Source organism: Manacus vitellinus, unplaced genomic scaffold, assembly GCF_001715985.3.
Source record: "Manacus vitellinus isolate BGI_N305 unplaced genomic scaffold, ASM171598v3 scaffold_3_pilon, whole genome shotgun sequence".
Classification (NCBI taxonomy): Eukaryota; Metazoa; Chordata; class Aves; order Passeriformes; family Pipridae; genus Manacus; species Manacus vitellinus.
The window spans coordinates 30211206-30234208 of NW_021940535.1; the positions used below are offsets into that span (position 1 = coordinate 30211206).

Sequence of the window (23003 nt, forward strand, 5' to 3'; positions counted from 1 at the left end):
CCAATTAATTAATGCATAATGAGATTCACATATAAAATCTGGGTTTGAAAATCAGTATTTTCATTGCAGTGTCCCTCAGAGAACTACAACTGTGATGGCATCAGACCGCACACCACATAGTTGTGCAGATCATAAGTTACTTAAGACACAGGCTGCCAAAATACACAAATCTCTGTAATAAACAGAAAGTATAGTGATGAGGGTGGTGCTGGAGGCAGCACTGAGCTCTGCCTGAAGGGAATAACTGTTTCAAGTACAAATTTTAATTTTTCTTATGGATGAACTGTAAATATAGTCGACCAAAAGTCACAGTACTCACTGGATATTCTAGAGCACACAGGTGAACTTGTGTGAGTGAAAACCATCCTTTGAGCAGAGTTGTTGAGAATTTAGCAGTCGTACGTCAGGCTTTTTTGAGATTTTTTGACACTCTCAGTGTCGCGTTGGATTTTTTTACAGTTCATAAGCTTGTTGAAACTTTCCTTTTTTCTTTGAAGAGAAAATCACCCAACAAAAGTTCCCTTAAGTAAGTTAAAGTCCACATCAGTAATTTAGGTTATCATGGAGAAAGGATGTTGTCATGGTCCTCAAGTCAAGCGTTACAGCAGTTGTTGTGTAAGATATGCTTAAATGATGCAGCTGTAGTACAGGGCCCCAAGGACCACGGTGTTATCCTGCAGTGCCACCAGGAGGAAAACAACAAAATGCCTCTATAAAACAAACACCAAGACATCAAGAGCTTTTTACAAGCCATATTGCAGTAACAACTTCCAAAACCCTGCTCAGCAGCAGTAGCAGGTTGAGGACTTTTTAAATCATCTCTTAATTCATCTCACAAATTACATTTTCTACCGGCCACTGTAGATACTTCATGCTCCTCGGTCTTTTTGACAAATTCATAAGTTGTCTTACAACTGGTTTAACCTGGACATTGTGTAAACAGGATGTGCTGCAAACCAGATTCTGAGTATTGTAGGCCTAGGATATTTACATAAAGGCAGAAAAACAACTATAAAAAGGGCCTGTATGCACTATACCATACTATTAAAGCCAAAAAGTAACATAGCCCATAATCACCCCTGCAGAACCCCACTTTGCCTATAACCATTGCAATTCTGCTGAATCTAGCAAATCAAGAAAAAAATCTAACAATAAATAAATAAATAAGTAAATAAATAAAAAGTGAAGGGCTCCAGAGCTCATGAGCTGGTGTGCAGGAGGTGCACGAGGTCTGAGACAGGAATAAAGATTTCAGTCTCTGCTTTTGGATTGTGCCTCTACAGCATGATCCCTCCTGGACACAAGCTGAACCTACCACTCCAATTAGCTCAAACTAGCAGTGCCCCAACACACCTGTTCTCTGTAAAGCTTTGTTCTCTGTTACAGCCCTGAGAACAAGGCTTCATTCTGGGAACATCATTTCACTCAACTCTTTTTTTTGTTTGTTTGTTTTTAATTGGGAAATACTTTTATTTCTATGCACAGGGAAATATTTTTATTTCTATGTATCTTAGACTGTTTTCCATAGCATCCTGTTGCATAATGGGAGCCCACTCCAGCAGTGCCTATTCATCACACAGCTGCAATGGGAGAGGGCAGCATTAATATCAGATCTAGAAGTTATTTGTGATATAAAACTCATTCCAAAAGTCACATCAGGATTATTCTTACTCTCAGGTGTATGTTGACTTTTCACACTAATGACATGCTAGTAGCACATCTTGGTCTCCAACTTCTCGGTCTCTCAGCTTCCTCATGAGGGGAAGTGGAAGGGCAGGCACTGATCTCTTCTCTGTGGTGACCAGTGACAGGACCTGAGGGAATGGCCTGAAATTGTGTCAGGGGAAGTTTAGGTTCTCCACCCAGAGGGTGGTTGGGCACTGGAACAGGTTCCTCAGGGAAGTGGTCACAGCACCAAGCCTAACAGAGTTCAAGAAGCATTTGGACAATACTCTCAGGTACATGGCGTGATTCTTGAGGCTGTCCTGTGCAGGACCAGGAGTAGGACTTTGATTATCCTTGTGGATCCCTGCCAACTCAGGACATTCTATGATTCTATGATCTCCATATCTTTCAGGTGCTGTACTTGCCAGCTGGTTATCATAGGGTGGCAAGCATTTGTTTGGACATTTCTTCCTGTGGGTCTTGGTGGTTTTGGGATCCTGGCTGTGTTTCTTCAACAGTGCTTGCTTTAACCAGCTTGCTTCCTGCACTAATAGGAAACAGATGTATTCGTGAAACAGCAGTGAAATGCTAAATATGAGCACAATGCTGCTGAACATCAAGGGAAAGTGCTTCTTGCCTTGTTGCATTGTTTCCTTTATGCATTTGCTTTTTAAGAGTTACAACAAGTAATTCATAAGCACTGGGTTCAAGTTAGGCACAGGTTCTGCAGGCAGCACAGGCCCCACTTTATTACTTCCAAGCAGGAAAAAACATTTTTGATCCTGTTCTCACATTGCCTATGATTGGTTTTTATGGCATTTTTAACAGCAGCTACGTCACAGCTATGAGAGATTAGGGGCTTTTGTAACGTAAAAGGGAACTGTGTCAATACCAGGGTTAACCTTCTAGCTCTGCACACCAAGGAAACGTGATCTCTTTGTTCAGCAAGCAATAGGAACGGTGACTGCACAGGAACAGAGCGAGAAGGGGACCCTTACCGCCATAAACTCCAGTATGCATTAACCAGGATACAACACTGGAAGGAGGGCAAACTCATCGTACAGTTAGTCACACAATCTAGCAGAACAGTTCCTTTCCCACATGAAGGAAATGGCACTGAGGCAAAAGATAGTTTAATCTTCTATAAAATGGGACAGAAAAGAGATATTTTGTGTAGTACTGCTCAGAATGATAAGCAGAACTTTCACAATACCACAGTTCCTCTGGAAGGAAAGGGAGAAATGAAGAGGCATGAAGGGCGAGAGGGGACCACCCAGCCCTGCTGACGGTCAGGCAAGGGCGCTCGGGGCTGCAGAAGGGAGCAGCATGGACCAACAGGACACAGAGGAGCTGAAGGTAAAACATGCAGGTGCAAAACATCTCCCCGCAAAGCTGACAAGACATTTTTAGGATTGTAGGATAATTCAGGTAGGAAAAGATCACAGGAGTCATCTAGTCCATCCAGGATTCCCACTCTCTACTACTGACTGATTATTAGCATGGGACATTCCCATTCTTTATAACAGCATTTTCTGACCTTATGCTCATCTTAGAGACGATGCAATTATATATTAAAAAGTCAAAGGACAAGTGGTCCAGCTGAACGTATGTAATTAACTTTGTCTAATTGCAAAAGCCAGAGGACCAGCTAATATTTTTGGTTCATTTATATGCTGCAATAGCTTTATCAGTATCTCCTGGGCCCAGACATGTAGTCCACAAATATGTTTGGCTAATAGGACACAGCAGCAAATAATGTCCTTTTTCCAACCTTGCTTTCTTTTTCTTTTTTTTCATGCTGTTAAACATCTTTATTAGTTTCCTCATTTTACAGTGATGTCAGGAATAAAATTCCTAGATGCCACATGTAAGAGTAACTCATGCTCCCTCCACTTCTTCGAGGCTCACAGAGACCAAGCATTCAGGGTGGCAGCTTGCCACCAGTATATATGGATATTTTTAAAAGCCCTGCTTTTTTTTATACTCATAAAATCTACAACTCTGACTCACCAAAAAACCACAAACATGCAGCAGTATTGAAACTCTTTGCTGCAGGACTGATCAGTGTGGCAAAGATTAGATCAAACCAGAGAGCCACTACACATCTGCAAGGTACTGGTTCTCAGCTGGTATTGCTAAAAGTTCCTTGATCAAGAAGTGCTGGCCAATGCACGGACTGGCACAACTGGGAATTTTCTGCAATTACAATAAGTTTGTATGAAATAATAAAGGGTCTGTGAATCTAACTCTCCTGGAGAAAGTATTAGGAGTTGTACAGTTACTAATGAGATCCAAATGTACTTTTGTACGGTTTTAAAGCAAGAAGATACAGCTGATGCGTGAGACTCCTCCCACTGGGAACAGTGTGAATTTGTGAACACTCAGATCTACATTTGATAAGACAACTTCTATGTTTGATAAGACAACTTCCACATTTAAAAATCATGAGGCTTAGCTAAAATGAAACATGGCCAATGACTTTTGGAAATATTTACTTGAATCAGTCTGAACGTAATTTATGAAATTCAGCTTTGGAGGCTGACAAAGATAAAGCTCATAAAGCCCAAGCTCGTTGACAGGGAAATAGTTTAAAAGCAGGATGCTGTTGATTAGACTGACAAATGATGTTCTAATCTTGGTAAACAGACACCGCCTATTCTCTGCTAAAAAACATGGTAGCATTGACAAGCAGGAACAAAAGCTTCCTTGTTCCCATGGAAGGACTGCCAGCTTCTGAACAGGAGAGTTTGCTTTTCTAAACCATGTTTGAAAATTTGGTTTAGATTTGATTACCCTACCTGTCCTTGAAACACTAACCATATTTCACTAGGATTTCAACAGAACCTACAGTGGAATATGTGAAGCCTGCTGTTTCCAATGGTAAGTGTTCAAATGCTGGTGAAGCACTCTTCTGTGCTGGGAAAAATTTCAGATCCTCAGGTGTGATTTTCATATGATTTATGATTAATCCCTGCAGAGTGCTCACCTGGACTACAAATCTAGGATGAATATGGCCTCCAGTTTAAAGCCACATCCTCCACTTGAGAGGGAACAGTCAGAGAACAGACATTTAACAGTACTACCATATTTAGTGTAACTTGATTAATAAAACATTCATTAAAAAAATTAGAGACATATCTATTTGTTTTGATTTCTACCAAGTACTCAGGATTTGGCCCTAAGTTAACATTTGTCTTAAATGTTAGACTCTCCATTTCCAGGGGCAGGGAGCAGCATGACAGCACTTAAGAGCACAACGTTTGGGTGATTCCCAGTTAAGAATTCATGTGGGACAGTGAAAAAAAAAAAATAAAAAAATTAGTAGTCTGAGGTTTTAAAGCTGTAGGGTACTCATGCACATTAATATCTAAGTCTTTCTGATCAGTTCTTAGACAGAGGAAGAAAAGTGAAAACCTTGACTACCTGAGACCATGCAGGATCCAGCAGCTGTTGGGGAACACTGAAAACTCAGGATGGAACTAGGAAACAGCAGCACCAGGAGGCCGATCTGGTTCTTCATGTGATTGAAGCTATTGACTAAGCTCCTTTCCTTGCAGTCAGTTAGGATCTTATCTTAAGAGCAGAAAAGAATCAGAAGGCGAGGCATTGCTGGAAGCAAGGTTAGAAATTCAAAGCAGCAAAGCAGACTTTTTGGTTCTAAGATGCCAAAGTGATGGCCACACACACACACACACACACACACACACACACATACACACATACAAACAGTTTGGTTTTGTACAACTCCAGAATAGTACTGCAAACTGGCAGTTTTAGAGATTAAATTAGAGGAAATAAGCAAGCTGCTCACATCAACTTCTTATTTAAAAACTATTACTGTGAAACCCCCATCTCAAAATGATAAAACCTGGTTCCAGCTCTTGCTTTGGAAGTGATCAGCTTTAAGCTGATTTTAAAACCTGCTGTAAGTCCATAAGTTTACTGAAGGCATCGTACCATCTCATGTACAGACCTGCAGAGCTGCCGCCACTCCGGACTGTGAACATGACAGTGCTCCAGCTGGTACCACATACTCCTCAAAAGGCACTTGGCAGAGCAGGTGGTGGAACTACTGACAGGAAAAGGAAAGGAAAAAAGAGGAAGGGAAGAAAATGGGAAGGTTTAAAAGACAAATTGCACCTCCAAAGAAGGTTACACCTTAGATATGGCAAAAGAATTGACACATTCTCATCCCCAGAGCTGTGTAACACATGAGAAGCTCCGGGTAGAACTGGGACACTGAGGCGTGACATTTTGGTCAGTACAGTGCAGAGTCTGGCACTTGAGGCTTCAGCCTCCCTAATAAACAGAAAAGCATTTTTGGGGGAGGAAGGAAAGAAGGGACTGCACTTCTGTCTTGTACTTTCACCACAAAGGTGGAGTGTTATACACAACAGAACTGGGCTGAGGGAGTCTCAAGAGTTAAAAGGAGAGCCTGTGGGTCACAGCTCAAAACCACATCAGATCCAAATTCCAGTGTTAACAAAAGCATACATAAAAGTAGCCTTCCTGCCGTGTTTTTTTACTAACCAGTGATGAGAGCATCTTTACAGTTTGTTTTTATTGGTGTTTTAAGCAGTCTTGCAGGAATATATATTAGAAAGCTGAAAAAATGAAGAGCTCAGGTTACATTTCTGAATGACATATTTTCCTTTATAAATGCCAAATATCATTGTAACCTAAAAGTGAGATCCCATGATCCATCTGTTTTCCCAAGTCTATGTTAAATTTCTTTTTGTGTGGAACAATGAGTGTTCACTGCAGGGCTCTGATTTTCTCACTTACTCCTCATATATAGTTGTCAGAATAAGCCCCTCATCACCAAATCTCTGGAACTCACGGGAGGGCCTCATGAAGGTGAAACTGTCAGAAGGGAAGAAAGGCTGCTAAACATTCTGCAGCGAGAGCCAGGATGAACAATACACAGGCTTATCTTCCTTGCAGCTTAGAACAAACTTAGCAGTTCCTGGGTGTAAGATGTTTACTTAAATCACCTTTTAGTTGGCACTAGTGCACAGGGAAGAACTCTAGGAAAATTCTCTTGAGCCAGTTAAGCTTTCTGTAAGTGAGCTGGCTACAGGAGCTCACTTTTAAAGATATTTGACTGTGTCTACAGCTTCTGGTAATCAAATAGGTGGTGTCTGTTACATACGAATATCAAAACAAAAAAAGCAAGCAAAGCAAACCCACACTTGCAAAACACTCTTTGTCCAGAGTAGCAGCTATAGCTTTTGCTCTGCCCTGCAATCCACTGGGTGTAGTTTGATCCTGAGAGTTTGAAAATTACAGCAGCACCACATAAAAACATAACCTGTGCCTGAAACTCAAGAGGAGCTTTTATCATCTATTCAACTGGCTCTTGTTCCTTAGCTGAAATATCGCAGCTTTTGAGCATAGTTTAATTGGTTGCCACCCACTTCCTGTACTTTGAAATGAAACAGCTAATTAATTCAGGTTAATAGTATTAGCGGGGTCTATTGCAGTGCTAAGGTAACAACACACAGCTGTACTGTGCTTGTGCCTACACCTTATCCAATAACCAGTATTCTGGATATCAAGACACCTCCCATCTGCCAAAGTGTAATATTCTTTACTGCTGAATACTATTCTGCATGAACATCTAGGTTAGAAAGCACAACATTTAAATCTTAATAGGGTTTTTTTCAGAAATAAGAGGCTCACTGAAAAAATAAATCGTTTTAAAAAAGAAAAAGGTGGTTAATTTTGAACAGTTTTGCTTTTATCTTTGAGGTATCAGCTGTAGTCAGTTCACTCAGGACTCTGGAGTGTCTGGAGACACTGAAAAATCAGGACAATGCAGAAACAACTGACTGCTTATGCGAATCTGGGACTAGCACTTAAAAAATACTTATTTAACACTTAAAAAAATTACTATCTTTGTTTTGAAGGTAGCTTGCTATTTGTTAATAGCATAAATATAGAATCACAGAATCATAGCAAGTGTGAGAATCTTTTTTAATTTCCTGTACCCACCCCCAAAAAAAAAGTAAGAATGTTTTTATTAGGCTAAACTGTTCTGCTATACCACACAGCTAGCATGCAGGAGGGGAAATGAAGACAGACATGAACTGTGTATGAGATAACTTATTTTATTTATTCAATTCTCAACTTAATTTTGATGCTAAAAATTGGTCAAAGGCACTTCAAAGAAGATATTTAAGAAACAAATCCTTATGGTGATCATTCCAGACAAGTCACCAACTTTTATCTACTGTTAGGAACACAGCTACCCATTACTGCAAAGTGAAACATTCACAGGTTTTAAGTGGAGTATACTGTCCAGCAGCAAGATTCAATTCTTTTAGACTATTAATAACATTTGTGGAGTATTTTAAATACAGTATGGTAGAACAAAGCAAATTACACTTTTAGAGTTCCACAGAAAATGTTTTGACAGAAAAAGGACAAAACTGCCTTTCCCAGTGGTCCTGTATTGAGGAATCCATTTTCATCTGTGCGTGCATTATCAGTATCAGTAGCAGGTACAGCAGAGAAATAACCCACACTTTTCTGTTGTACAAAGGCAAAACACTCTGCTCAGATAACAAACTGTTTGTAAGAGCTACTCTATCAGCTACTCACTGAAATTTATAATTCTGGAAGCAAAACAGAACAAATGGCAACATGTGAAGAAAAAGTAATTTTTAATATACACCCCCACCAAAGCAAAACAAAGTGTCCTTAAAGGCAAAAGGTACTGGGAAAAGAGCTTCCACAAAATGAGAACAGGTATTAACATCATCAGTGTGTAAACTCTTAAACAAGACCAATACAGACTGCAAAAATGAATTGGGAGTGAAAGAAGATTAAAATTGGTCTTTTTCTGCAAACCAAGATTAATATTCTCCTCTGATTAAGAACAGTGATCAGGAGGTAACTTCTTGGCATTCTCAATCTTTGTGAACTGAAAAGCACTTAATACAAGGTTAAAATGTTACTCTGTCACACTAAGAGACATTTCCACATCCACTGCCTAGTAATTTCAAGAAAACAGTTCCAAATTTTTAAATGGATCATTTAAATCACTACAGTGCCAACAGAAGCTTTTAGTTTTTATAAAATGAATAAATCTCTCTTAGAAACAAAACCAAACCAGAGAGCAATAACCTGCACGGCCTGAGTCCACGTTCCTGTGCTTCAGAAAGTCTCTCCACCTGAAATACAGCCTTCCTTGGGCCACAAAAATGCTCAAACTCAATAAATACTTTCTCAAAGCACAAAGATCTGAGAGTGAAATAACAAAGTACTAATAGGAGCATAGTACTGTACATGAAAATTATACTAACTGTTCACATTCCAATCTTGTCTACTGAGGCTTCTGAAGGCAGTGAGAAAGAAACCAATTATTCCAGAGGTATCAGCTCATGGTTATGGCAATACAGTTCAACAGCGAACAACAGGCCTCTGTTATAATCACAGAATGTAAAACCCGATACTTTTCTACCTTGTCTGGAAGGAAACAAAATTCTCTGTAGTGCTGTTAAAAAGGCAAAAGAAATAGATTCAGAGACCTATGTACAAGGACACTTTAAAACAAAGCAAGAATGGACATTTCAAGAAAAGGCTACTCGTTTCTCCAGACAGGACACCCACTTACCATAAGGTAGTATGTCCTTAGCCTTATTCCCTTCAGAAACGGAACTTGTCTCTTTATTTTTCCAGTCTCTCTGAGGTCCTGCATGTTTTGTGGAAAGGGATATTCCTGCCCTGCTCTGCTAAATTTACAAGCCCCAGCTGGGCCGCAGATAAGAATTAGAACTGCTGCTGAGAAAAGGCTTCACCATGAGCTCAGCAGTGGCTGGTTTACCTTGTCACCTCAGCAAACAACCTGCGTGAAGCTCAAACATCCCACTACCTGCTTCCTCCTGTCCACTTGAGACTTATGCAGGATGACACTGCAAAGCCAGAGTCAGGATAGTCAGGATAGTAAGGAATATGAAGAGAAAATGATGTTGTTTCATAAGGCAGCACAGGGCAAACATATGACAAAAATCTGCAGAAAATATGCAGGATTAGTTCTGCCTGTTGTGGTAGAAAATATTTTAATCCCCACAGATGAACTGAGAAAGAAATCAGGAACAAAGGAACTGTACAGTAGTTCAGTAGCTCTTCTACATGGGCTGAATTTACAAAGAGATTAGGTTGAGATCTTGATTTCATTTTATACCTTCCTTAAGTATTCTTAATATTTTAACTGCATGTTTGAACAATGCCACTGGAGTTACCAATTCCATATGGATTTCACAATATGATTGGTTTGTGCTGCACATGGGATAAACATTTAGCTCACAAAAGGAAGCCCCTCTCAGCATGGTAACATCCACTGTCCTGTGGACAAGCATCCCTCTGCCTAGAGCAAACAGAAAACTTCTTCCTTTTTTAAACCAATGCAGTTATAATTTTCTGCTAAAGTCAATGAACATAAAATAAAGCTCATGTCCCTATCAGTACTTCAGAGGCAGTCCTGCTTATGAAAGACCAATAGATTTAACCCTGCAAGAACTACGTGTTTAATTAATACTATATGAATTCAGCCTACATTCAGGCAGAGATGATGTATGCAGCATTTCAACACCATGAGCTGTTTCAGTAATTACCATTGTTGCAGAGCAATGGTCAGAAAGGAAGTCATGACTTTACTGTTGGACAACATATAGAACCTCAATCTGTACTAGAACTACCTTTGAAAAAAAAATTCCAGTACTTTATGGTAACACCTTCTTCCAGGAACATCCTGAAGGACAGCAGTAGTAATTAAGGCTGTCTGCTACCAGTATGTGCCCTTTCCAAAACAATGACTGGAGGTATTTAGGTTGTGTCCAAATTCATCAATATGATGAAGGTGAAAAGTAATAAAAACATGAAGAAACTTTTGTTCAAGTGTGGAATAAAGAAACATTACATGTCATGCTTAATCCCATCCCCCCCTACTGCTATTCACTCAATTTGAAAAGGAGAAAACCAGAAAGTTTTATGTTAACTCTATAAAACATAGGTTTGGCCTCTGAAAAAAATTCAGTAATTAAAACACCTATTTTGTCCCACACCAAGAAAGTGTTTCCAGTTAAGAGGCAGAGATACTTATGAAGTAGTGGAGAAAGTTAATGCACTTGGAAAGATTCCTACATTCAGGTTGGCTTACCTGAATTACTATATGCTTCAGCTTCAGAAAGAGCAAAATAAGGATCATTTACCACTTTGTACTGAAAAAGGGTACAAGAAGTAGATAAAGAAGAAATTTTTTAAGTGGAGAAAAAAACGTTCAGAAAAGTGCAATTAAGTACTTCAGCCAAATAAACTGGCTTTCCTGCAGTTTTAGAACAGGACTTGTTCGTATCTGAAAATTTTAATCTCTAAGTACAGCGATGTGAAAATTAAACAGAAACAAACTAATTATAATAGTGGCTGAAACCAGGTTGTTACAATGCCACTGTAACTTTGCTAAGATACTATTCTTTCCGGTTTACCTAGAAGGTGGGATGGAAGACAGACTTCTATTTCAAAAAGCATCTACCTTATGTTAAGAAATACTCAGATTAATTTTTATCTCCATTCAACCAACAGGATGAGTTAATAAGAGAAAAAAAAAAAGCCACAGGCAAATATGTAAGCAGCTTGCATCACCTCAGCAACTTAAACAACAGTAACTATTTCTAGGTTTCTCCTTAAAACAGTAGTGATCCAACTTCGTACTGTTTTGTATAACAGAGACTTAAAATTTTTAAAACTAACTCATAGCAGTGAATACCATTTCTGAAACAACTCAGATTAATCTTGTGTCTGAATTTCTGCCTATTCATAATAACCAGTCTGTTGTTAAGGCAAAGCAGACTTGAGACTCTTACTATTGTGCCTCTCCCTTCCTTTTAGGGCAAGACACACAAAGTATCTTCAAGATGTTGGTAACACTAGAGAAAGCCATCATGAAGTGTTTGACTGGGCAGCATCCAATTCCGAGTATTAAAACTGACTGAACACAGAGGAAACAGCGGAGAACAGAAGAAGGAACAGATATACTGTATGATTATCTGTGAACCCACCCACTATGTTTTTTATACAAATTCTTCCAGGTATTAGTGCTACAGAACAATCTCCTATTTCACAGCTTTAGGACCCCAAATCTTTGTAAGCAGGGCTCCAAGGTAACACTCTCCCAAACAGTCAGAGCCAGCACCAGACTCTATTGGACACAGTGTGACAGGAAGTACTGCCAACTTGATTTTTGAAATAAGAATTGCCAGGAGTAATTTCAGTCCACAAGCTTCATGCACGAGTTTGAGGAGACTCTTACTCATTGTACTGGCTTCTTTTTGGTTTCTTCGAAGTCTAATTATCTCTCAGAAATTTTTTGCTTTAGCTTTTGATTATCCTCCAGTACTTCATTTTTGCTCTGCTCTTCTGGATTCTTTGACAAATCAGGATTGTACCGATACAAATACCCATATGGACGAAGATGATAAATCAAATATTCCAAATGATACATAGTCATAGAATCAACATAATGGAATGAAACTGCTAGATCGGAGCAGCATCCAGGACCCTGAAACACAAAACAAGGCAAAATAATCACCAAGAATTGCAAAGCATGCCCTGGACCATGGATTCAGGGAGAATTCAAAGAAATACTTGATTTAATGGTAGGAAATTCACTATCATCAGTTACATATATACTTCAAAACTTAATGTTAAGCAAGCAAAATGTACCAGACAAATCTGCCACAGCATCTTTTCAAAATAAAGCTGACAAAGTCTTTTGCTTCTGTGATCAAGCCAGTGAAAAAACTAGTTGCCCTCATCAATGTCAGAGGCTTTGATATGAGACAAATATGACAGGACAAATCAAATTGGTGATTTCCATTATGGATCAGTTACAGATGGAACTGTCCACAGCTCAGCTACCTGTACACTGCAGCTAAAGCTGCTGCATCCTGGCACACTACAGTATATCATAGCTGGTTTAAGCTACAGAAATGCTCTAGCTCCTGAATACAAGTATAAAAATAGATGCTGCTTTCCAACGAAAAGAATCCACTAAAAAAACTAGACTCTCTTTTTTTCAGCTTTAATATGTAAAAAATCCCAAATCCTGTCCTTGAATTTTTCCACCTATGCTGATCTCGAAGCTCTCTGAAAAAAATAACTGCTCCCCCACCCATGCTTTTTTTTTTGACCCTGGAAATTTCAGATGTGGAACATAAAGGAGAATCCTGAAGTTCTTCCTGTAAGAATGTTTCCATTTGTAAATGCTATTTTTGATGCTACAACAAAAGAATTAAAAAAAGTTTTGCCAACTCTTGTGGTTGCCTTCATTTCTACAGAAGGGAGTTGAGTCCAATACAACTATACAAGGAAATCTGATCCTATTTCCTTGTTGGAGTCATGTTTTTATTTCTGTACCAGGCAATGTTTATTCTTCTGCATTTTTTTAAATGCAATTCACTTACATGTACATTTTAACAACTTTCAATAAAACAGTGAGGGCAGGGCAGGTAGTGCAGTGCAGAGTTCAAGTTGGGTTGAGAAGCTAGGAACACTTTGTGTGAGATATGGGGGAACAGAACAGTAACTTTGCAAGGACAATACTACTGGTAGCACTTGACAAACATGTCAAAAAGGTTTCACAATTTTTTGCTGTCCATAAAGCACAGCAAAAATAGTTTAAGATTCACTACCTCTTCTGGAACATTAACTTTTTAGCATCAACTTCAGTTGATTAGTGTATTTAACACATCTACACACGTAGATGTCAGAGGATGTCACAAAAAAGTCTTTATTTCTAAAATATATTGAGCTGCTATTAAACTGCTAATTAACACATCACACGCTCATACACATCCTAAGATACACTTCACAAAATGAGTACCAGGTTCCTAAGGACTTACCTCTACAGCAGGATAGTAATTGTAATTCCAGTACCAGAATGTTTTTGGTAGATATCCTCTGATTAAGTGATGTTCTGGAACAAAGGGATGAAAGGTTTCTCTACCACTTGTATCCCTAGAATCTCCTGCTTCCACATTAATGATCTCCATGCATTTTCCTAGTGCTAGATCTTCAATAGAGGAACTATGAGAGCATTTATTTGTTTTAAATGCAGCAACAAATCTCTTCAGAGCTTCTTTGCTCAGAACATACCCTGCTCCTCCACTCATGTAGCCCTGCTTCACATAAGGCTTAAATCTTCTTCCAAAGTATATTGGTTGTTCTGGACTGTATTTTGAAAGAAGCCATCTCAAATTGTCCAATATAACATATGTATCATCATCTGCTTTCATAAACCAGTCAGCATCATCAAAATAATGGTCATATACATATTGAAAAGCTTTAATAGTCTTCCAGTACAGTTGGTCTCTGCCTTCTTTGGTTTCTAGGCCCACAGTTGGGAAGTCTTTATTTTCTTCAGAGCTCATAAAAAGTACTTTATTACAGCGTTGAGCCCAAGTGGCCTTAACATGCTTGGCTTTCTTTTCTAGATTTTGAGGTCCAGTCATGACCCAACACAGTATTTTCACCTTCTGATACAGCCCCTCTGCAATATTTTTATCCTCATCTAAAAAAAAAGAGGAAAGTTGGAAACCAGTATTAGACTTTATTGCAAAACAAACTAGGAGCAATCTCCCCCAGATATTCTGTTTCCAGATCAGAAAAAACATGTAGACAGAAAAGAGGCTTTTGGTTCCAAATGTACCAGTTAATGAACTCAGTGTTAGATTTCAGAAGGAAACGAGCAAGACTAAAAACCAAGACACTAAAATTCTTAAAGTTACTTCAACTTCACAGGGTAAAGGACACCATAAGAGTCATATCAAAATGATTATCTGTTCAGGGAAGCGTGGCTTTAGCAAATCTTGATTTCTATATAAAAGCTGTTCAGAAGCAACCTCTTTATGGTGTTTGGAGGACTAATGAAAATTTAAAATATTTTTGCTATTCACAGTGAACACTACTTAACGATTACAACACAGAAAGGCCAAAAAGCTAATAAGCTTTTTTACATATATTCACAAAGCCTAATGAATATTTCTAAAATAGCAACATATTTTTCAAGAACAAAGTAGATGGTAAGCCAGAAATAATTTATTACCTAACCAAATTAAATCTTATTTGTAAAAAAAACCCCAGATTAAATAAGTTAGGATACTATGAAACTAGTATTATTGTTGTGCTAAAATGTTTTTATTTGCAGACAGTCCAGCAGAATAAACACAGTTACCTGAGGTGTGTAATATAACATTTTTCAAGCTGCCAAAGCATTCATTTCCATCAAAGAAACATTTTCACTAGATACATACAGAAAGATTTTAACTCATGTAAAAGAATATTCCATGGAGAGTAAGATCTGCATAACTGGTATCATAAAATATCCCTGCTTACATTTTATGCAACTACAGATCAGATTTCTTTGTATCAATGTGCTACTCACATTTGTAGCAATGTGAAACACTCACAAACTCCTCTTACAAAGTTCGGAGTTTAAATGTGTTTAAATAACCAACTATTTACTAACATCTTCAGCATGTGCATTACAGTGCAGTTTTTCTCATCCAAGCTGTCCCTACTCAAAAACTATCTGTATTTAGGATTTAGAATGAACTTATTTAATGAGATATGTCAAATGTAAAAGCAGTCCTGAAGTATCTGAAGGGTCTACCTTCTCTGGAAAAATAAAAATAATCAGAGTGCGAGAGAATTTCTCTGGTTTTGACAGCAAACAGCAAAGTGTGCTTGGACTGCTGCACAATCAGCTTGGCAAGCCATGTCCACAGTGACTCCCTCCGTCCTCCCTCCCGGCCCCAATTCCATGTTTTATTAATCACATCAAAAAGTGAGTTTCTTTTTTTATAGCTTTATCTTAGAGGCTAGATCAAAAGTTAGAAGCGGTGCAAAATTACTTCCTTATGGCTAAAAAGCAATTCAGCCAGATCTATAATGCCAGCAAATATATCTGCTTGGTAAAACTGTCATTTGACGTCAGTATTTCATTTCAGAAGTCACTGCTATAAACAATTCTGGATACAGAAGTTGGACAAACAGTTGTACTCTCGGAAAAAAAAAATCATTACTGTAATAAAAATGTGAACAAAGAAAACGAGGTTCAGTAGAACCTCAAGAAAACAAAGTTATTTAGATACAACCTGAACATGGGGAAAGGAAAAGAAAATTATTCATATAAATCCTTGGCAGTGAAGAAAGCAGCATTTTGCAATGCATGAAAAGGGAGGACTTTATCTCATTAGGTAGGTGTAACAAAATACCTTTATGCTGTCCAGCATCTGCATTGAAATTCATTTGTCCTTGCAACTGATTGTTATCAATATCTGCTGAGTGTTGACCATGTGGATCGTTGTGAAGAACATGAGGCTGGATCTTAACTTGTTCTTCTAGTATAATGCTAAACAGAAGATAGCAGATGAAAAATCCTATTGCTGATCCAAAAGTGAAGGTTAGAAGGTTCATCAAAGACTTAGAAGAGGCCATCTCCTGAAGGTAAGACACTGTAAAAACCAAATGAAAAATACACTAAGCTTAAAGCTTAACACAGAAATCAAATCCAAAAAAATCAAGGACTAAATCTCTGAAAGCAGCAAACTCAGTTCTAGCTCAGATTCAGCTCCCGTGAGCTCGCACAGAAGTTTAAGCACATCCATTGTACATCCATTGATAAGTTTAGTGCAAAAGGCCTATCATATATTCTTTATTTTAAAATTAGAAAGTACAGTAATAAATCACAGTAGTGGCTGTATATAAAAAAAATACTCATTATGTTTATATGACATTTATATAAGAATGTATATTGAAGTGCAGTAGCTTTATAAAACTGTAATATATGTTGACTTTTTTATTCTCTTCATCCCACGAAACTGCGCTTTAAAATGTAATACCCAAATCTTCTATGAGCTAAAAGATGATGATCTATAGCAATTTACAGGTCAAGATACAGCATGATCATGAGGTGTTCTTAAATTTCCAGGAGTAAGTATATTACAGGAATTCTTTAGCAGATGTCAATCACAAGTAGGTTTTGAAGATTATAAAAGCAAATCTACTCCCAAATTAGGGCAGTTTTCCTTAAACTTTTAGGAAGCAGTGAGGATAGACTTTCAGAAGAAAGAGTAAGATGACATCTGAATTTTCATACAGAAACACCCATTTTTAAAATGAAGAGAAGAAAGTGCATCAGCCTTAAGGCCTCTTTTACACTTCAAAAACTTGTATTCCAGTAATAAAAAAAACCCTGCATTTCAGCCACACCCTTGCTCCTCAGAAACTAAAGGATTTGGGTGACCATTTTTTATTAAACCAAATCAGCATGTACGTCTGCATAAAGGGAGCTTTATACATCCAAAACAAGTATGAATTTTAATATATTAAACACTTGAAAACCAATTTCTAAGGCCTGAGGTTTTTTCATCTTTGCAAAGAGTGGAGATATTTTCTAATAACTCATGACTAAACTACAAAAACATTGACTGCTAAATATATACTGGATTCAAGCCAGAGCCTTGCAAACAAGTCGATGATGTTGCCTCCCTTAGGATCATTATTAATGACAGCGGGCAGAACCCAAATAAGTGCATTAGGGAGCCAAAAAAAAGAAAATTATGGAACGTACAGAGCATCGACGAAAACCATCGATCAGAGCAGAGCTACAGCCACCAAAACAACTCGTTTAGCCTGCTCCCCCCTTCTCTCATTGGCTGTACGGTCTATCGGAAACAGGCTGTCCCCAAGCAAGCAAGAATGAATCACTGTGCAGTAACATGCATGCAAAAGTCCAGCTGTCTGTCTGTCCTTTCACCCTCCTGAAGGAAAAGCAGAGAGGACAGAACGCAAGTGTGCATGTTGCTAGGTTGGCACTTTCAGAAATCCATCAGATTTACTGCACACATGCAGATTAAGATCATTTGAGAGTGAAGCGGCTCTAACGTGATAATGCTTTTCTTTCTGCACTGCTAGAAAAAAGAAATAAAACTGAAAACACAGCTTGATACACAAAATAAAAATCAAGAAATGTAAAGGCTGTATAAAATTCACATGATTATAACTGTGGTTGATAAGGAGCTCTGAAAACACATCATACAATTTGTTAATCGCATATTGTCTTCCCTCACTTTAGTGCTACATCTTGGTGGAGATGAATGATTGCCTTTAGACAGCACATCTCAAAGTATAAAATTGACTGTATAATCATTTGTGACCCAGGCCTTGAAAAAATTACTTGGTTTCCAGCTCTATTTCTATCCTTTTATGCCACTAAATTGAGAAGAAAACACGAGGATTTTGAGCAGCCTTTGAGAATGCAAAAGACCAATTGTAATAAAATTATTAGTTTTTTGGGTTTGCTTTCCACAAAGTCCCCTCAAAATTTGCAATACACAAAGGGAAATGGCCACAATAAAACAATGCCTTCCTTCAGCATATTAAAAGGAGGAAAAAAATAAAAACCCATGCATGCACACAGTGTAGCTACAGCACTTTCTCCATTGTTCTACTTTTCAATATTAGATGTCTCTCTGCCATACGATTTCAGTTATCTGCTCTAACAACTCATTACTCTTGCTTGGAGAGAAAAAAAAAGAAAACCAATTGAAAATAGCTGCAGCTTATTTAACCATGGAATTAAGTTAAATGGGATTCTTCAGAAAAAAATTAAATGTATTGGAAATGCTAAAAAATAAAAAAGCGCATCACATTAGATGCTCTGTCAATCAGAAGCTGATTTGGCAGTACTTCACACACAAAGAGGATTTCTCAGAGTAGGTAGGTAGTTGCGTTTCATATTTGATATGAAATGCCTCCAGTTACAGTTTTCAATCTAAAATAATCTGCTTATCATTCTATCAATTTTATACCAACAGACTGGATAACTACAAATGTGTGTGGGTGTGTATCCATATGTTTATAAACTCCAACAGTAAACTGGACAGAAAACTTAATTCTGTCACAACATAACAGTCATTTTAGATCTGGCTCCAAATTTAAGTTTTGTGAATCAATGGTTTCTACATTTTCAAGCTTACAGAAAAACTGCTGAACCCGGTAGCCCACTGAAGACAAGGCTGCTGCAACTCCATGTCCCCAGATCCAGCCAGGCTGAGGATGTATTCCCATACTTATGCATGCAAAGATGGATACACACATGGCTGATCACACAGATTAACACAGCTAAAAGAGGTGTTCATGCAAACACAGTCATGGTCCAGCCTTATGCTGCTCATCGCCTTAGCTGACAAGCACAAAAGTTTGTTAGTGGGTAATACGCACATATGTACAAGGTGGATACCTCCAGTAACTGGCCTCAGACCCTCAATCTATTCAGGAACCAACCTGAGATCCTCAGCGTCCCCAGAGCCCTACTCTGTCTCAAATTGAAGACTCTTTGATCTTACTAGCACTTGTCTCACACTTTCAGTTGCCTCAAAACCTGGCTCCCAAGCCTCTTAATTCCACTCACTGGCTAGCTCTGAGTGACATTCACTAGCAATCACACACTGGTATACTTGCCAAGACAATACCCTTGCACCCCAGTGTCCCCAGTTATGAGCACTCCCAACACACCAGCCTCTGTGACTTATGGTCTCCACTCCAGCTGCTGGCATTTAGACCCTCACTCACTCCACTGTCTCCAGTTGCTGGCACACCAGACACAAGTCCCGACTTATTGTATGTGCTACTTACTAACTGTGCGTCTCCAATTGCTGCCACTTAGAGCTCAGTATGCACACATAAATGCAGCACAAAGTCCTCTTGTCCAGGAAAACAGTTGGAAGTGCAGCTTAATGAGCAAAGGCAGGGCACAGTCAAACATACTGACCAGCCACTTGTTTCCAACTGACCAGGCCTTTTATCTTATCCTTTTATTTTCCTGTACTTGTTTCCTTCCTTTAGACTCACCCTTGAGCACCCCATAAATTCTGTACAGTCACAAGATACTTTGCTCCTGAATCCCATAATATGTCCCTTATTTTCTAGGCAGTTAGCCCCCTCAATCTTGTGAGCTGCTTGAGACAGCCTTCCTGGTGACTTTTCTTGCTCACATCACACCTGGGCAGTGGGGCTGGTGGCTCTCCGGTGACAGAACCAGGGGCTGCTTCCTCTGATGAGACTGGATCCCTCCTGTTCCTGCTGTGCCTCTGTGCAGTCCTGGTGACAAGCTTTTTAACATGTCAATCTAAATTACTGCTCTCACTCTGCTACAACAGTGTGTTAAAGTCACCTTCCCAAGCCAATGGAAACTTAGGGAACACCCATGCAACAGGAATATATGATACTGGAGCTTGCCTCATTCCCAAATGCCCAAAACGAAACAACTCAACCACCTCTAAAATTAATACTGTCACACAGTCTTTGAACCATGTAACTTTCTGAGCTTGTTTAAAGGGGAAACACATTCAACAAAAAAACCCCAACCAACTAACCAACCAAAAAAAAAAAAACCCAAAAAACAAAAACCCACAACCAGCCAACCATCAAATCTGAGATTTTGAAATTTACAGAATGCAGAACATAACTCTAATTTTACCCATATTTATCCCAGTATCATTCTGTAATCACTTTGAGATTTGATGAATCAACAATGAGAAATGTGGTTAAAACTATATACACAGCTAGCTCTTTCTTATATCCCTTACTTAGGAAATGAGGGGGAAGCTCTGAGGCCCCAGGATGAAACAGGACCTAAATATCCCCTGAGAGCTGCACAAATAGCAATGAAATTGATCTCTACCACCATGTCCTTAACAGTCAGGCAACACATCAGAATAATTTAAGTCAAAATGGAGAAAAAAACATAGTTAGCTGTGCAATGCATGAGAAAGGTCTTTTGCTAAGCAACATTTATTGCTAGGTGCTTTAGATATTCACATGCTTCTAAAATGAAAACATGCACAAGTTGTACATAATGTTGCATGCATCGAGAATTACTGTGAGGTGCTGCAGTTTCCATCGACTAAGCACAGATTATACTTTTCCACTTAAACAAAAAAACTAAACCAATGCTGTGAGCATTTCTTTGGAGAGGAACTCTTCACATCAAAAAAATCCTGCACTGAAACCAGACGCGTATCAATCCAAAGCACAGGTGCGCGGGAAGGAAGATCTGGTGACCTCCTTCCTCATTCCAAAAGCCCGCGCCCGCGGCTTCCTAGACCTCTCGCAGCCCAGCCCCTGCCCAGGCCGTCAGCCCAGGAAGTCGCGCTGCTTCTCAGCGCTTCCCCCCTCCACAGGCACCTCGCTGCCTGCGCTGAGCCCCGCGGCACTGGCGCTGTTCCCAGGAGACCGCTCGTCCGGCGCCCCTCCTTCCCCGGCGGGCGGCCGGGCACCTGCTGTCCGCGCACACCGCGGTTCCTGCTTCCGCCGCCGGCGGGACACGCCGGCCCCGCACTCTCCCACGCCCCGTCCCCAAGGGCAGGAAAGGCCCCCCTCCGGTGGTCACCTCCGCTCGCCACCGCGAGCGGGGACGCCTGCCCCCGAGGCCTGAACCGCCCCCGCACCCGGCCCGGCCCGGCCCCGCTCCCCCCTCACCGTCGCAGGCCGGCGGGAGCCCCTGCGCGCGAATCAGCCGCGCGCCCGGGCTGCGCGGCACCCGCGGCCGCGCGCAGGCAGGGGAAGCCGAGGGCGAGCGCCGCCGCGGGACCCGGACCCTCCGCGCCGCGGTGCCGGCGGGCCACTCTGCCGGCGGTGGCCCATGCGGCGGCCCCCCTCCCGCAGGCCGCCCCGCCGCGCTGCGGGCCCCGCCGGGGCGGGCGGGAGGAGCGGCACCCGCCCGCCGCCCGCTCCTCGGGCGGACGAGCCGCCCGGGAGGCGTGGCCGGCCGGCACGGGCGCTTTTAACACACTTTTCCCGCCGCGCGGCGGTGCGGCTTGCGCCGCGTGGCACGCGCCGCGTCCCCCGCCTCCGGCGCGCGCTGGGCTCTGCCACCCCGCTGTGTCCTTCCTTCCTTCATTCCTTCCTTCTTCCTTCATTCCTTCCTTCCTTCCTTCGCTCCTCCGCGGGCACGGGAATGCGCCCTTCCTCTCGTTCCGCCGGCAGTGCGGCCACGTCGCTCCGGCCCGGGGCCGCGAGTAGCAGCGGCGCCTCCCGTGCAGTGGAGGCCCCGGCCGTGGCGGCGGGCGAATGGGCGAGGGCGGTGAAACCCGAGCGGGGCCGCAGCGGGAGGGCCGGCGGGCAGCTCGGCTGCCGCGCTTCCCTCGTGCTTCGGTCACGGCTTCGAGCAGTGCGGGGAAAAAACGTGCCGGGGGAAGGGGAGGGTGCGGGAGGAACGGGGGAGCGCAGAGCGGCACCTTCCCCGCGGCGCCCAGGGTCGGTGAGCGGCGCGGCGCTCCAGCAGTGCATGCCCGGCACGGTCAGTAGGGAAATGCCCCGGGCACTGTCCGCCCACCCTTCCACCGCGTTACCTTGCTCTTCCCTGCCTGGGAGCGGCTGTGCTAGGCGCTCGGGCCGGGCTGCGGAGCTCCGCTGCGCTCCAGCCCCTCATTCCCTCACTTCAGCCGGTCTGGAGCTGCTGCTCTTCCGAAATACCATTAGGCAACTGCAAGGGGTGTTGCTAGGATACCGAGCCCTCTGCAATCGCTCCTTATCTCCCTGTGCTAACGCTGCCTACCTTTCCAACATCTCTGACGTTTATCTCTCGGTGTCTTTCCGTAAGAAAAATTTCTTAAATAAGAGGGATTGCAGATTTAAAAGGTGTTTTTCATTACCATGTAACTGAAGGATAGAATTTTTGCTAACAGTGGGTAGTTAGTGGATCTCTGTAGTTAATAGGGAGAGTATTTGTGTTGTAGTTTGTTTGGGGGTTCGGGTTTTTTTGGGGGGTACTGGGTGCAGGTACGTGCAAACAAGAATTGGTCCCTCCTGAAGGCCCCTAGTGTTTCTGTAAATGGAAATTGCAGAGTCTGTGAAACAAAAAAAAAAAAAAGTCTGCCTTCTTGTTTCCCTTTTTTTCATCCCCACCACATTTTGATAGGAGTACTGTCCATCCCATTTCCAGAGCATGCATTAAATTTCTGAAATAGATCAAGTGAAGTTTTCAAACTGTCTTATACTACAGATAATGCAGCATGTCTGAGTTGAACGCATGACTTCCATTTTGCTTGGTGAACTCTAAAGCCTGGTCTTGCATCACAGGAGCTCTACTGTCAAGGACTATATCCCATGTATATTACATACACATATATTTATGCATGAAGTGCTACACTTTTTTCATACTGATGTGTTCACTGAGCTGTTTCAGTCTCTGTTAGGCTAGTTTGAAAGGAAATTTTCAAAGAGAGAAGGTGGAATGTATTGTAATTTAACAAAAGTCTCTCACAGCTTGC

General features: G+C 41.0%; 1 protein-coding gene across 1 annotated transcript; it reads right to left on the bottom strand.

Moving 5' to 3' along the window:
* Positions 1–8313: 8313 nt before the first annotated feature.
* C1GALT1 (core 1 synthase, glycoprotein-N-acetylgalactosamine 3-beta-galactosyltransferase 1) lies at positions 8314–22203 on the bottom strand. The gene is made up of 4 exons (XM_008925940.3): positions 22083–22203; positions 15942–16181; positions 13569–14236; positions 8314–12226 (listed from the first exon to the last, which is right to left on the bottom strand). Exons 2-4 carry the CDS (start codon positions 16162–16164, stop codon positions 12017–12019), a joined length of 1101 nt encoding a protein of 366 aa, XP_008924188.1. The 5' UTR covers positions 16165–16181; positions 22083–22203; the 3' UTR covers positions 8314–12016.
* Between the last annotated feature and the right edge of the window lie 800 nt (positions 22204–23003).